This window comes from Equus przewalskii, chromosome 19, assembly GCF_037783145.1.
Source record: "Equus przewalskii isolate Varuska chromosome 19, EquPr2, whole genome shotgun sequence".
NCBI lineage: Eukaryota > Metazoa > Chordata > Mammalia > Perissodactyla > Equidae > Equus > Equus przewalskii.
The window spans coordinates 45041810-45055662 of NC_091849.1; the positions used below are offsets into that span (position 1 = coordinate 45041810).

The 13853-nt window shown below is 37.6% G+C and overlaps 1 protein-coding gene across 16 annotated transcripts in view; it reads left to right on the forward strand.

The window, feature by feature from the left end:
* The window catches only part of ENPP4 (ectonucleotide pyrophosphatase/phosphodiesterase 4), a 15649-nt gene extending 8278 nt beyond the window's left edge, over positions 1-7371 (forward strand). For 11 of the 16 annotated variants that reach the window (XM_008542134.2, XM_070586138.1, XM_070586145.1 and 8 more), the window contains 3 exons: positions 61-919; positions 1527-1697; positions 3935-7371. In XM_008542134.2, coding sequence (XP_008540356.1) covers positions 94-919; positions 1527-1697; positions 3935-4299 — 1362 coding nt within the window. In that variant the 5' untranslated portion in view covers positions 61-93 and the 3' untranslated portion in view covers positions 4300-7371. The remainder of the gene's footprint in view (positions 1-60; positions 920-1526; positions 1698-3934) is intronic. The other 5 variants (XM_070586148.1, XM_070586149.1, XM_070586150.1 and 2 more) reach the window with 1 other exon arrangement.
* Positions 7372-13853: the final 6482 nt, after the last annotated feature.

The window sequence follows — 13853 nt, forward strand, 5'->3', positions numbered from 1 at the left end:
TTTGAAACCTAATCCAAATCAAATAACGTTAGTACTTATGAATTGTGCCTTTTATTTTAGGAACCCTGATTGCCGTCCTTCAGTACCTTCGGCATGAAGTTATTAGTAATACTTTTATTTTCTGGACTTATACTTGGCTGTAGAGGTAACTCTTCCTATAGTTTGCCACCCAAGTTACTGCTGGTGTCCTTTGATGGCTTCAGAGCTGACTATCTACAGAACTATGAATTTCCGCATCTCCAGAATTTTATCAAAGAAGGTGTCTTGGTAGAGCGTGTGAAAAATGTTTTTATCACAAAAACATTTCCAAACCACTACAGTATTGTGACAGGCTTGTATGAAGAAAGCCATGGCATTGTGGCTAATTCCATGTATGATGTAATTACAAAGAGACATTTTTCTGACTTGAATGACAAGGATCCTTTTTGGTGGAACGAGGCAGTGCCTATCTGGGTGACAAATCAGCTCCAAGGAAACAGGTCCAGTGCTGCTGCCATGTGGCCTGGCACCGATGTGCCCATTCACAACACCACACCTTCCTACTTTATGAATTATAGCTCCTCAGTGTCATTTGAGGAGAGACTAAACAATATTACTGTGTGGCTGAGCAATTCGAACCCACCAGTCACCTTTGCAACACTCTATTGGGAAGAACCAGACGCAAGTGGCCACAGATATGGACCTGAAGATAAAGAAAACATGCGCAGGGTGCTGAAAGGAATAGATGACCTCGTCGGTGACCTAGTCTACAAACTCAAGACGTTAGGATTGTGGGAAAATCTTAATGTGATCATTACAAGTGATCATGGGATGACCCAGTGTTCTCAGGACAGACTGATAAACTTGGATTCCTGCATCCGTCGTTCAGACTACACTGTGATAGATTGGACCCCAGTTGCTGCCGTACTTCCCAAAATAAGTAAGGAAACTTTTAGCTGAGGGATATTTGAATGGGGAATCGATTGAGGAGGGAGGGTTTTACAAAAGAACGAAGCTCTGGTTTTTAGTAGCTCAGGACCTTGTATGCTTACTCAGGGTTGGGTTTTCCCCCCTCATTTACAAGTTTTTAAGCAATTAGCTTGAAGTTTCAGTTCAGAGTGATTATTTTCTTGCTTTTTGAAATATTTCTTAATTATTCACACTAATGGAAAAAGGAAATTTTTATCCTTCAAAAACATGTTGGATTTTTGTGTGAGATACACCTTCTGTCTCCTGATCCTAGAATTAGCAGTAATATGTAATTAGTTTCTATTTACTTAGTAAGCTAGACATGAAAATTGTCCACTTTGTGTAAAAGTCCACCAGGGATAATCAAAATGAAAAAAGAGATAGGTGAATGCTTGAAGAGGTATGTCTGTCTGTGTATGTATCAGTCCCCACACTGTCACATAGTTATTGCTCTTTTTTTAAGAATTAAGTGATTTAATAAATATTGTTCAGGCTTTACATCGTTATTCCAGATAGAGATATTTTTTCCTTATCAGTCAACCGTGACTTTTCCCTTTGTTGTTTCATCTTTCTTCCAGATAGAACTGAGGTTTATAACACACTGAAAACCTGTCACCCTCACCTGAATGTTTATCTCAAAGAAGAGATTCCTGCGAGATTTCATTACCAACATAACGATCGAATTCCGCCTCTTATTTTGGTTGCTGATGAAGGCTGGACGATTGGGCGAAATAAATCATCATCAAAATGTAAGTATTTATTTAGGATATTTCTGTCATGCCCTAGAGCTAAATCACACATTGTGACATTGTTCTGTTAATAGGGCGCTTTGATTTAGAGATATTGACACAGTATAATTCAGTTTTCAACTAGATAATTCTCAGGTTTTCATTCCATTTTCAGGTTTTCACTGGATAGCAATTTGCAGTGGCCACAGTTTGCCCCTTGGATTAGAGGCTGGGGACCTGGAGAGTGAAGTGTAGGTTTCCTTTCTTACCAACACTGCAATCACTACCAGTGACTTTCAAGAGCGGTTCTCTTGATTTGTAGAAAAGAAGAGAGAAGTAAAGAAACAAAGAAAATAAAAGAAAGAGAAGTATAGAAACACAATAAAAGGGGAGAGAGTAGCTAGTTCAAATTCCTTTTTATTTTTGAGTGTTAAAAAAAGTTTGTCTAGGGGCCGGCCCAGTGGCGCAGTGGTTAAGTGCACACATTCCGCTTCAGTGGCCCAGGGTTTGCCGGATCGGATCCTGGGTGCGGACATGGCACCACTTGTCACGCCGTGCTGTGGTGGGCGTCCCACATATAAAGTAGAGGAAGAAAGGCAGGGATGTTAGCTTAGGGCTGATCTCCCTCAAAAAAAAAAAAAAAGGTTTGTCTAAGTAACCCTGAGCCTTTCCCCGTTTTACATGAATGCTCCAGCTGTTTAGAACACTGGGCAAGGACCAGCAAGTGAACAAAGAAAAGTCTACCGAGTAGACAAAATAATTGCATCTCCTGCATACAGAGAGAGCTGTCTCTCCTAAGACTGAGGAGCTGCGTAGGGGAGAGTTACACGTCTTCCCGGAACTGAAGTTTATTTATCCATGTGTTAAATTCAGTTTGAATACTTTTTCTAAAAATCTGGTTTTGTAGTCTATTACAGGGATGAGAAAACTTTTTCTCTAAAAGGCCAGATAGTCAATATTTTAGGCTTCGTGGGCCAGCTGGACTCTGTCTAAGCTCCTCCGCTCTGCCTTGATGGTGTGGAAGCTGCCACAGGCAATATCAAAACACATGGACGTGGGGGCTTCCAGTGAGACTTTGCACAGAGACCGGTGGAGAGCTGAATCTGGCCGGGGCCTGTGGTCTGCAGATCCCCGATCTATAGCAGTTCAGAAGCAGCAGGCAAGGAACAGATGAAGAGTTTATATTTTACTGATACTTATGCTATATGTTCCTTGTTGAAAACTTGGAAGATACTGAAAAGTTTAGAAAAGAGAACAAAAACTATCCATAATTTCTCAATACAGAGGTACAGACAAATGTTAATTGTGGGAATTTTCCCCCTTCTAATCTTTTTTTTCTGTTACATATACTTGCATATTTTTACTTTATTGAAATTATAATACCTGTATATAGTGTTATATTCTGCTTTTTATTATATTGGTCACTTGCATTATTTTTATTATGAAATATTTCAAACATGCAATTAAAGAGTAATATAACAAACATTGATAGACTCATCTCAGTCACCTGCACTTCGTATGAAAGTGGGAGCTTATTAAATGCAACTGGTGTACCTTAAAAGGCGATATTTGTTAAAATAAGGCTACAAATTGAGAATCTGGTATTGGAGTTGTATCAGGGACCATCACCTTTTTCTGTGAGTCAGACTTTTACTGGAGTTACTGGTTGGAGTCATCTGGTTAGACTTCTTCACATTCAGTGCAAAAGTCCCTTCTGTAACATTCTCCCTTACCTGGCCCTCCAGATACTGAGCGTTCATCAACTGTTAGTAAACCAGTAGTATATTATAGAACTCTGTTTCTTATCATGGGAGCAACAGATAGAGGTAAGGCTACGGGTTGGCTTCTCCGTTCACTGGTTTGACTCCCTTCCGCTCTCCCAGTTATTCAGGACCCTCAGCCCAACCACTCTTTTTATCACTGGCGCTGTTTGCAGTGGGCTTTTGCAAACAGTGCTGGAGATTGACAGGTGAAATAAGTGGGGCTAGGACGGAAAGATAAATACGTTAGGTTGAGAAATATTTTTAAAGCTTGAGCCCATGACCAATTGGGAAAAGTGGTATGTGTGTGAAATAGGGGAGGGGCTTGAGTTGAAGAAAATAGAAAATTTTATTCCTGCTCCTGTCTGGTGTAACTAATCAGAATTTAAGTGCATGAGAATTACACTGGCAAGAATCTAGTCTATTTACAATGAAAGAGAGTTATTTTGTAATAGAAAGAGTGATCTTGTTTACTAACAACGTTTTGTTCTTTTTCAGTAGGTGACCACGGCTATGATAATTCTTTGCCTAGTATGCATCCGTTTCTAGCTGCCCACGGCCCTGCATTTCACAAGGGCTACAAACACAGCACGATTAACATTGTGGACATTTATCCAATGATGTGCCACATCCTGGGATTAAAACCGCATCCCAATAACGGAACCTTTGGTCATACTAAGTGCCTGTTAGTGGACCAGTGGTGCATTAACCTCCCAGAAGCCATTGGAATTGTTATTGGTGCGCTCTTGGTCTTAACCATGCTGACAGGCCTCATAATCATCATGCAGAAAAGATACTCTGTACCCCATCCATTTTCCCGACTTCAGCTACAAGAAGATGATGATGACCCTTTAATTGGGTAATGTGCAGGGGTTTATACAAAGTGTCTTTGGTTAGTCACAAAACGAAGGATACACCCAAGGAATGGTGTTGTAACTATGAAGAAGTCTACTGTGGAAGACAAAGAACTTAGACGGAGCCTGCTAAAGTTATTTTGTTTCGTTTTTCCTTGTGTTTTGTTTTGGTGCATTAGCTAATACAAAAGACTCTGATCATAGTAAAAATTGCTAGTAAGTCATTAGTTAACACCAACTATCTCTCTAACTAGAAACATCTTTTTAAGAAAAATTCTGCCTCTGCCTTTTTTTTTGCAATGAAGATTTGACACATCTTTAGATAAAATATACCAAAATTTAGTAGGCATGCTTTTCTAATAAATTTTTATATTTGTAAATGAAGCAACCGAAATCTTTATGCAACTAGTGGATTCTGTGTATCAGGGAGGAAAAGTTTCCTATATTTTTATATTTGTCTTTAATAGAGTTTGTATCCCAAGTAAACCCTGGAGGTAGGAAATTCTCTGTGATGGTTAATAGAACTGGTTAACCAGGCTGAAAAGATCTAGCATGGGAAGAAATTATTTTAAGAAAAGCTATTATAAAAAAACAAATGACGACCATGTGATACAGAGCCTGAGTCTTCACTGCTGTGTCTTTGTTAAGACCCTTTAGCTGTTGAAGACTCTAAAGTTTTATGTCTTGAAGATTATAGCTAATAATTAAGAAAATAGAGAAGAGTACTTTTCTCTGTTTGTGCTTAATGCCTTTGTGTAAGTTATTTAGTTGTTGTGTGTGTGTGTGTGTGTGTGTGTACAGACTTTATGTGACTTAGAGGAGGTCAGGTGGCTTGGACTGTAGGCAGGTGTCCACATTCCCACTGAACACAGTTCTCAGGAAAGGTTGTATTTGCACTTCGTATTTGTTTACTTTCTTCTGACTCACAAGGTAAAATCATACTTTTAAAAAATGCAGTAATTTTTGTTACCTTTTTAACTTTCTCATGTTGTTTATTGTAACCAGAGATATCCAGGTGCTCCAGAAAAATTGATGACCTGGATACAAACCTGGTATCAATTGGGTCAGAAGGAGGAAGAGAGATTTTTATATTTATTTTTTGGACTTTTATGTGTTACAGGCAACACTTGAGTAGTTAAAGCTCCTGGAGTAGTTAAAACTACAATGGAATTTGGTATCTTTTGATCTTTTACATTATTCATGTGGTAGTCGGTGGAATAAACTCTTAGCACTCTGTTAACGTTCACTAGCCTGAGTGCTGCCTCTGCCTTTCTCTCCAGTATTTGGTTCCTAGAAATAATCCCCCTGCTCATGTTGTTTTTAACATACTTGTTCAGAGCCAAGGGTTTGTGGTAAAGAACTGTCATCCTACCTTTGCCAAGTGGTCCCTTCTAATAATCAAACTGAATGTGATGAACCTGAGTCGAGGCAGACTAGATTGTATCTATCAGAGGGAAAATTGGGCTCAAGAAGCATTCATCAGGACCTGAGGCAAGCAATTAATAGTGTGACCTTTAAAGTGTTGACAATATAAAATAAAGTAGGTAACTGTTTCGCAGATACAAAATAATCTACAGTACATATGCAGCCCCCTTAAAATGTTGTTTGTCCGTGAGAGTAAAGAACAGCGATGCCAGTCATCAGACATGTCAGTCATGCTAAATACTGCTGATTTCCTGACCCTGGTGTTTAGTGCCTATTGTATTTGGGGTTCTTGAGAAGCATTTCCACACCCTGTGTTAGTAGTCCATGCTGTTGGTCATAAGTTGGCTGTATTAAGAACAGCATAGTGAATAAATGAAATCAACCAATAGGACTAATGTTGCTTTTTGACAGATTTTATTTCTGATTGTTTTTCCTCACATAAAAATTATCCCAAAGGTTAATAGTTGATCTGAATGAAACAATGGAAAATTTCTTTCTACTTAAATTTCCATTGAAAAAGAAAGACAAAGAATAGACTAGTCCTGTTTAAAGCAGTGGACATTTCTCTGAAGTGTCTAAAATAGTAGCAGGATATTTCATATTAGTTGAGTAGAGCTTGATCCGTGAGTGGTGTTGAGTTTTAGTGATTGCATTAGCTTGATTGGTGGTTGTGAGTTTCAGAAATCTGTCTGTGGCATCCAGCCTGTGGGTGGATTTTGTCTAGCATGGGATAGGAAGGGAAGCCTGGTGAAAAGACATTTACCTGTTTGTCTTGTGTTTCATTCCATTCTCAAAATATTAACTCTAATTAAAATTGTAAAATTTTAATATATATGTTGATGGGACAAGAAAAGTATTTATTTAATCAAAGAGATGTTTATATATTGAATTTTATGTTAATTCATTTGTATCTTTAAAACATTATCACTGTACAGCCAATGACTCCTCTAGTGCACTGAGAAAATCTTTTAGTGAAGCCAGTGTTTTACATTAAGGTTGTGGTGTTTTGTTAAATAATTGACTAGTATGTATGCTGCTGTTTTCTGGGTGGCAGAAAGTGTTTGGTTCCAGAAACGTTTAACTGTTTATGGCACCAGTACTCAAAGGTAACAGGAGAACTTTTTATTAAGTGTTTTTGTAAATTCAGTGAGTGAATTCAGAAGAAGTGTTTACTTACAGGGATAGTCATTTCTGCTGCTGTTACTACTGTGCAAGTTCTGCTGGTAAACGGCAATAGAATAAAGTTAGTTCAATGCTCTGTACTATAGGCTTTGTAGTATTGTTCCGTGAAGCTTGGGATAAGAATTTAAGGATACATTTTTGTAACATTAAAGGAGTAAAAATGCCCGTGCGTTTTTCTTGGGTGTCTCCCTCTCTTGCCCATATCTGGTAAGCTTTAAGGATGATTGCATTTAATTCCTTTGATCTGAAGGGTTTTACTTCATTGTGAATACATAAAGCGACAAATGAAGGACAAAGATGAGATGGAAGTGTGTATTTATTGTCAATTCTTTAAATAGTGTATAAATAAAATGACATGAGTGTGCTTTAAAGACATTTGTATGTAGTGCCTTAAGTTGAATGTATTTTGACCATACTGTTTGAATTCATAGTTAACAACTTTGCTTATGATTAAAAAATTTTATGTGAGTAAAATCTACCAAAACGTTTTTACTGTAACTACTAAATATACAATGCCATGTCATTGATGATTTTTTAATTTGTCACCTTCTTGCAAAGTATACACATTGTCATGTTGACATGATTTAGTAATATTGCAAAAATCTATATGAGTATTCATTACAGATTTTTTTTAAACCAGGATTAAGTGTATAATATATAACCAAATTTTTAAGACGCTGTATAAATATACACTCCAGCATAAGGATATCACTAGAAAGAAAGCCAAGATAAATTTTGTAGAGCTTCCAGAACTATAATTTATTGGCATGCAGCAGACAGGAAGAAGTTTGAAAAAGCTGATTACAAAACACTAGGGGTCAGGGGCGGTTATAGTATTTAAACTTTGTTTTGCACATAGCCGTAAGTATTTAATGTCTTGTCCAGTATAGATTCAATGAAAGTTCCTCTAGTAGAGCAGTGATTCATTCACTTCCTACTTTTACATTCAGTGAGCACTGCTAGGAACTGTGGGACAACAAAAGAATAAAAAGCACTTTACTCTGGAAAAGAGTTCTGTAGCATTTCAAAAGTGGCAAAACTTAATACCAACAAATGACTTCTGTCTGCTCATGGTTTATCTCTTGCTGCTGAGATCCTGGGATCCAGAACCATTTTCCAGGCCCTGTGCTTGCTTAAGTTTGGATGCCAGATTCACCACTTTCCCCCACCCCCAGCCTCCCTGGTACCTGTGCTTGGGTATCATTACAGTGCACCCCCGCACCCCCAACACACACAGCCACCGACAACCATTGCTTCAGAGCATATGTGAGAATCCAGATGAGCCTGTTGGGTGCTGGGGTCCTGTCACACATGCAAATGCTGATCGTAACATGCACACGTATAGTTCTGTATCCTAATGTGTGTGTGTGTGTGTGTGTGTGTGTGTGCAGGTGGTGGTTGGTGTTGAAACTGCTAGGTCCTATGACTCATGTCTCATGGCCAAAGTTATCTGGCCAAGGCAGAGTCTTACCCAGAGAGCAAGCCAAAGTTCTGTGTAGGCCTTCTACCTTTCCACATATCTTCTACCTCCCTGACTTCTGAAATCTGATTTCCACCATCAAAAAACTGAATCTAGTGAGCTTACCCACTGACAGCTCTTGATGATGATTTACAGAAAGATGACTCAGGTTCAGACCTGCCCACTGTGTTAGAGATCCGAATTGCCAGTGACCCAGTCAGCATTCTTTCATGTCTACCATGCTTCACTTCACTTTCATACACAGGGGTGGTGGAAAGAATCAATAGAAATTAACCCCAAAACAATTCTAGACAACCCCACTATACAAGTACACATTTTATAAAGAGTTCCTGTAGGTCAGACCCAGGCGCAGTACTTTGGACTTACATATTGTTTGGATTGTCCACTGAGGAGAGTGAATATGTGTTTTACACACAATTTCTGTGAAGTCGTCTTTTTGTTTTTTTTTAAATTTAATCATGAAAGGACATGTAGGAGTTCTGTTTCCAGTAAAATGGTAGAGTATGTAATTCAAACTAATCCTCTTGCTGAGGACTAGAAAATCTGGACAACATAGAAAAGATCTGTGCTAAAGCCCTGAGGAATTACCAAGAAGTGAAGACCCAAGAGGCCAAGATTTAGAAGAAGGAAGATAACCTGTAATACTGAGCACCTAAGGGCATCTGAATTCTGGAAGAGGCAGCTGAGAAGCTGGAAAGCTAACCTAACCAAAAAGTGTGTATGTGGGGCCGGGGGGCTGGGGGGAGTGGTAAGAGAGAAAACACAAATGTAAAAAAGAAAAGCAGAACACTTAAAAATCCTAAGAGCCTACTTTACACTATTTGATACAAATAAGGTTGAAAATACAGATGAAATGGATAATTAATTAGGAAAAATATTGAGCGAAGATTCCAGTAGAGAAAGAAAACCAAAACAAACCAATTTCTGTTTTAAAGATTGGGAAAGTTATAAACTCTTGTACAAAAAAGTATCAGGCCCAAAAGACAATTTATTTTAGTTCCTCTTTATCAGATTCGATCATTAATGCTATATTTGCCTTGTAAAAGTAGTGTTTTAGAAAAAGACATACATAAGTTTTTGAGGTGAACGTAACATTGATATCAAACCTAGTAAAGATAGCATCAAAAAAAGACCAACTTCAAATGGGGCGAGAAAAAGCAAAATGGAAAGTCAAATCTAACCGCATCAATAACTAAATGTAAATAGACTGAACATTCCAATTAAGTGGCAGAGATGTCCGATTGAATGAAAAAGCAAGATCCGGCCATATGTAGTCTACAAGAGACACGCTTTAAAAACAAGGCAAATTGAAAGCAAAAGGACAGAAAATGCCATACTATCCAAACGAACCGTCAGAAAGCTGGAGTACCTAGATTAACATCAGATAAAGCAGTCTTCAGGACAAGAATTTCCAGAGACACAGAGGGACATTTCACAATGATAAAAAGGACCAATAGGAAGTCAACAATTCTAAGTGTTCACACCTGAAAACAGAGCTTAAAAGTTTGTGAACTCAAGGGGCTGGCCCCGTGGCCGAGTGGTTAAGTTCGCGCGCTCCGCTGCAGGCGGCCCAGTGTTTCGTTAGTTCGAATCCTGGGCGCGGACATGGCACTGCTCATCAGACCACGCTGAGGCAGCGTCCCACATGCCACAACTAGAAGAACCCACAACGAAGAATACACAACTATGTACCGGGGGGCTTTGGGGAGAAAAAGGAAAAAAATAAAAATCTTTAAAAAAAAAAAAAAAGTTTGTGAACTCAAAAACTGATGGAACTAAAGAAAGAGAATCCATAAACATAAAGAATTTAGTACTCCTCTCAAGTAATTGATATGACAACCAGACCAAGGGGGAAAAAAATCAGTTAATGATGTAGAAAACCTGAGTGATGCTATCAACCACAGTGACCTAAATGACATTTAGAGATTACAGCCCCAACCTGCAGAAGACATTCTTTTCAGTGCACGTGGAATCCCATCACCAAGATAGATCATATGCAGGGCCATAAACAAGTCTCAGTAAGTAATCTCAAAGGATTGTAATTTTACAAAGCATGTTTTCTGATGGCACTGGAACTAAATTAGATTCAGTAACAATAAGGTTTAGAAAAACCTTAAATATTTGGAAATTAAACAATACACTTATAAATAGAAATCATAAAGTAAACGAGAAAATATATTTAAATTATAAAGAATTTATAATGTACCAACTTTTGTAGTATGCAGCTAAAGTAGTACTTAGAAGGAAATTTATATCCTTGAATGCCTGTGTTTGAGAGGTAGAAAGGTTCAAAATCAACGATTTAAGCTTCCAATTTAGGAAGCTAGTAAAAGTTGAAGAAAACAATCCAAAGTGAGTGGGAGGAAGGAAATAATAAAGATGAAATCAGAATCAATGAAGTAGAAAAGACAAATAGAAAAATTCATAAGCCAAAATTTTTTTTTAAACATGAGTAAAATACTGGGGCTGGCCCCGTGGCCGAGTGGTTGGGTTCGCATGCTCTGCTTCGATGGCCCAGGGTTTCGCCAGTTTGAATCCTGGGTGAGGAGATGGCACCGCTCATCAGGCCATGCTGAGGCGGCATCCCACATGCCACAACTAGAAGGACCCACAACTAAAAAGTACACAACTGTGTACCAGGGGGCTTTGGGAGAAAAAGGAAAAAAAATAAAATCTTTAAAAAAAAAAATTAGTAAAATCGATAAGCCCCAAACAAGACTTATTGAGAAAAAAGGGAGAGAGCACAAATTAGCAATATTAATAACAGAAGAGCCATCACTATAGATCCTATATATATCAAAAGGATATTGAGGAAATATTATGCCAATACATTTGATAATTTAGATAAAATGGACAAATTCCTTGAAAAATAGAACTCATCAAAACTGATACAAAATCAACTAGAAAATCTTAATAGTCATATATCAGTCACAAAAATTAATTTATCAAAATCTCCAAGTCTAGGTGGTTTCACTGATTAGTTCTATCACATATTTAAGGAAGAAATGATTTTACACAAACTCTTACAGAAAACAGAGGAAAACAGAACACATCCTAATTGGTTTTATGAAGCCAGTATAACACTGGTGTCAAAATCTGACAAAGATATTAAAAGAAAAGTCATAGACCAATACCCCTATGAACAAAAATTCCATCACAAAATATTATCTAATTGAACACAGCAGTGTTTCAAAAAGATAATATACATAAACAAGTGGAAATTATCCCAGGAGGGCAACATTAGTTTGTTATTTGAAAATCAATCAGTTATACTTCATATTAATAGGATAAAAATAAAGGAAAACAATCATGTTAATAAATGTAGAAAAAGCATTTGGCAAAATTCAATACCTATTTGTTATTTAAAACAAAACAACTCACCAAATTTGGAAGAGAAGGAAATTTCGATCTGATAAATTGATACACACACACACATATATAAATGTGTTTGTGTGTATATATACATATACAGGCCACAAACCTACAGCTAATATACTGAATCAAAATATCATAACCCTACTGCTAACAGGCTGAATGGCGAAATAGTAAATGTTTTTCTCCTAAAATCAGCACAAGGCAAGGATGTCCATTTTCATCACTTCTATTTAACATTATACTGGAGGTCCTAGCAAGTGCAATAAGGCAAGAAAAAGAAATAATATAAGAACTGAAAAATAATAAAACTGTCCTATTCACAGATAACATGAGTTGCATACACAGAAAATCCAAAGGAATCAGACAACTAGAAATAAGTTCTACAAAACTGCTGGATATAAGGTCAATATGTAAAAATCAAGTGTGTTTCTATATAGCAGCAGAAAATGAAATTTTAAAACTGGTATCATTTACATTGGTATCAACAAGCACAAAATATCTAAGTCTAACAAGATAAATGCAGAACGTTTGCACAGAAAATTATAACATTGAGAGGAATTAAGAAACACCAAAATAACAGAAGGCTATATCATGTTTATAGGTTGGAAGATTCTATATTGTAAAGATGACGTTTCTCCTCAAACTGATCATTGCATCCAAGCAATTCCAGCAGGGTTTTATTTATTTTTTATGGAATTGTATAAGCTGACTCAAATTTATGTAGAAATGCAAAGGGCCAAGATGATCTTGAAGGAAAATAAAATGATAGGACTTATACTATCAGAGGTCAAGAACTATCATAAAGTTATAAGAATTAAGACAGTATGGTGTTGACACAAGGATAGACAAACAGAGAAAGAGTTGATGACCTTTGTTAAAATGAAGAATCCATACATGTATAGTATATTAGATATCTCTGTGCACCACTGAAAATCCACTCAACCTACCCCTTACTCCGGTTTCATCCTGATGTAGACCGACTTCCCACAGATGCAACCTGACAACACTGAACCTCTTTCCTCCTGGCCCAGACACTATGGCATTGGGTGCCTGTGAGATCACACTTGGCCCTTGTGTATGCACAACCCAGGAGTACTTGGAGTTAATCCCCATGGGCCACCTTTAACCCGAAAGGTTTTGGAAGCTGATGGGTAAATGTGCTTCTCTCTTCCATTCCTCAGGCAGACAGTTCTGAGATGCATTCTATACGGCTTCTCAGAAGGCTCTGCAGCACTGAGCACCAATCACTCACGACAGAGGCCAATTCTCTAACTGTAGCTTGTATAGGCTTTCTCTGCACCCCTCTCTCACTCCCTGTCCCTCACTCTTGCTTCCTGGGATCACTTCACAAATAAATTTCCTGCATACAAGCCTTGGTCTCAGACTCTGCTTTTGGGAAAACCCAGGCTAAATAGTGGATTTATATAACATATCCAACAGAAATATATACATCTATGCACCAAAAGACATGTAAAAGAATGTTCATAGCAGCATTACTCATAGTAACATCAAACTGGAAATGATCCAAATATCCCAGAACAGAATACTGTACATAAATAGGCTATGGTTTATTCACATAATGCAATTCCAAGAAGCAATGAAAATAAATAAACCACTGCTACCTGCAAGAACACGGATGAATCTCACAAACATAATCTTGAGTGAAAGAAGTCAAACATGAAGGAGTGTATATTGTATGATTCCATTTAGATAAAATTTAAAAATAGGGGAAAGCAGTCATTGTCATTGGGTTCCTGGTCAGGACAGTGTTCCCTTTAGGCAGGAGGGAGGCAGTGATGGGGAAGTATTAAGTGGGTCTTTCTGGAGTGCTGGCAATGTTCTCTCTTCTAAAGTGATAGTTACATGGGTTTGTTGACTTGTCGATGGTTGGTCACATTGAGTATGTGCACACTTTTGAGTATGTTTTCCTTCAATCACAAAGTTAAAATAAATAACATTACAAAGAAACAGAACAAGAACGAACTTTGGAAAATTAAAAATAAGACTTTCAATGTGCAGAAAATGTCAAAGGGCTAACTTGGGAGATGAAGTATCTCGAAGGGTGAAACAAAAAAAGTTGGAAAATATAGAGAAAAATGAT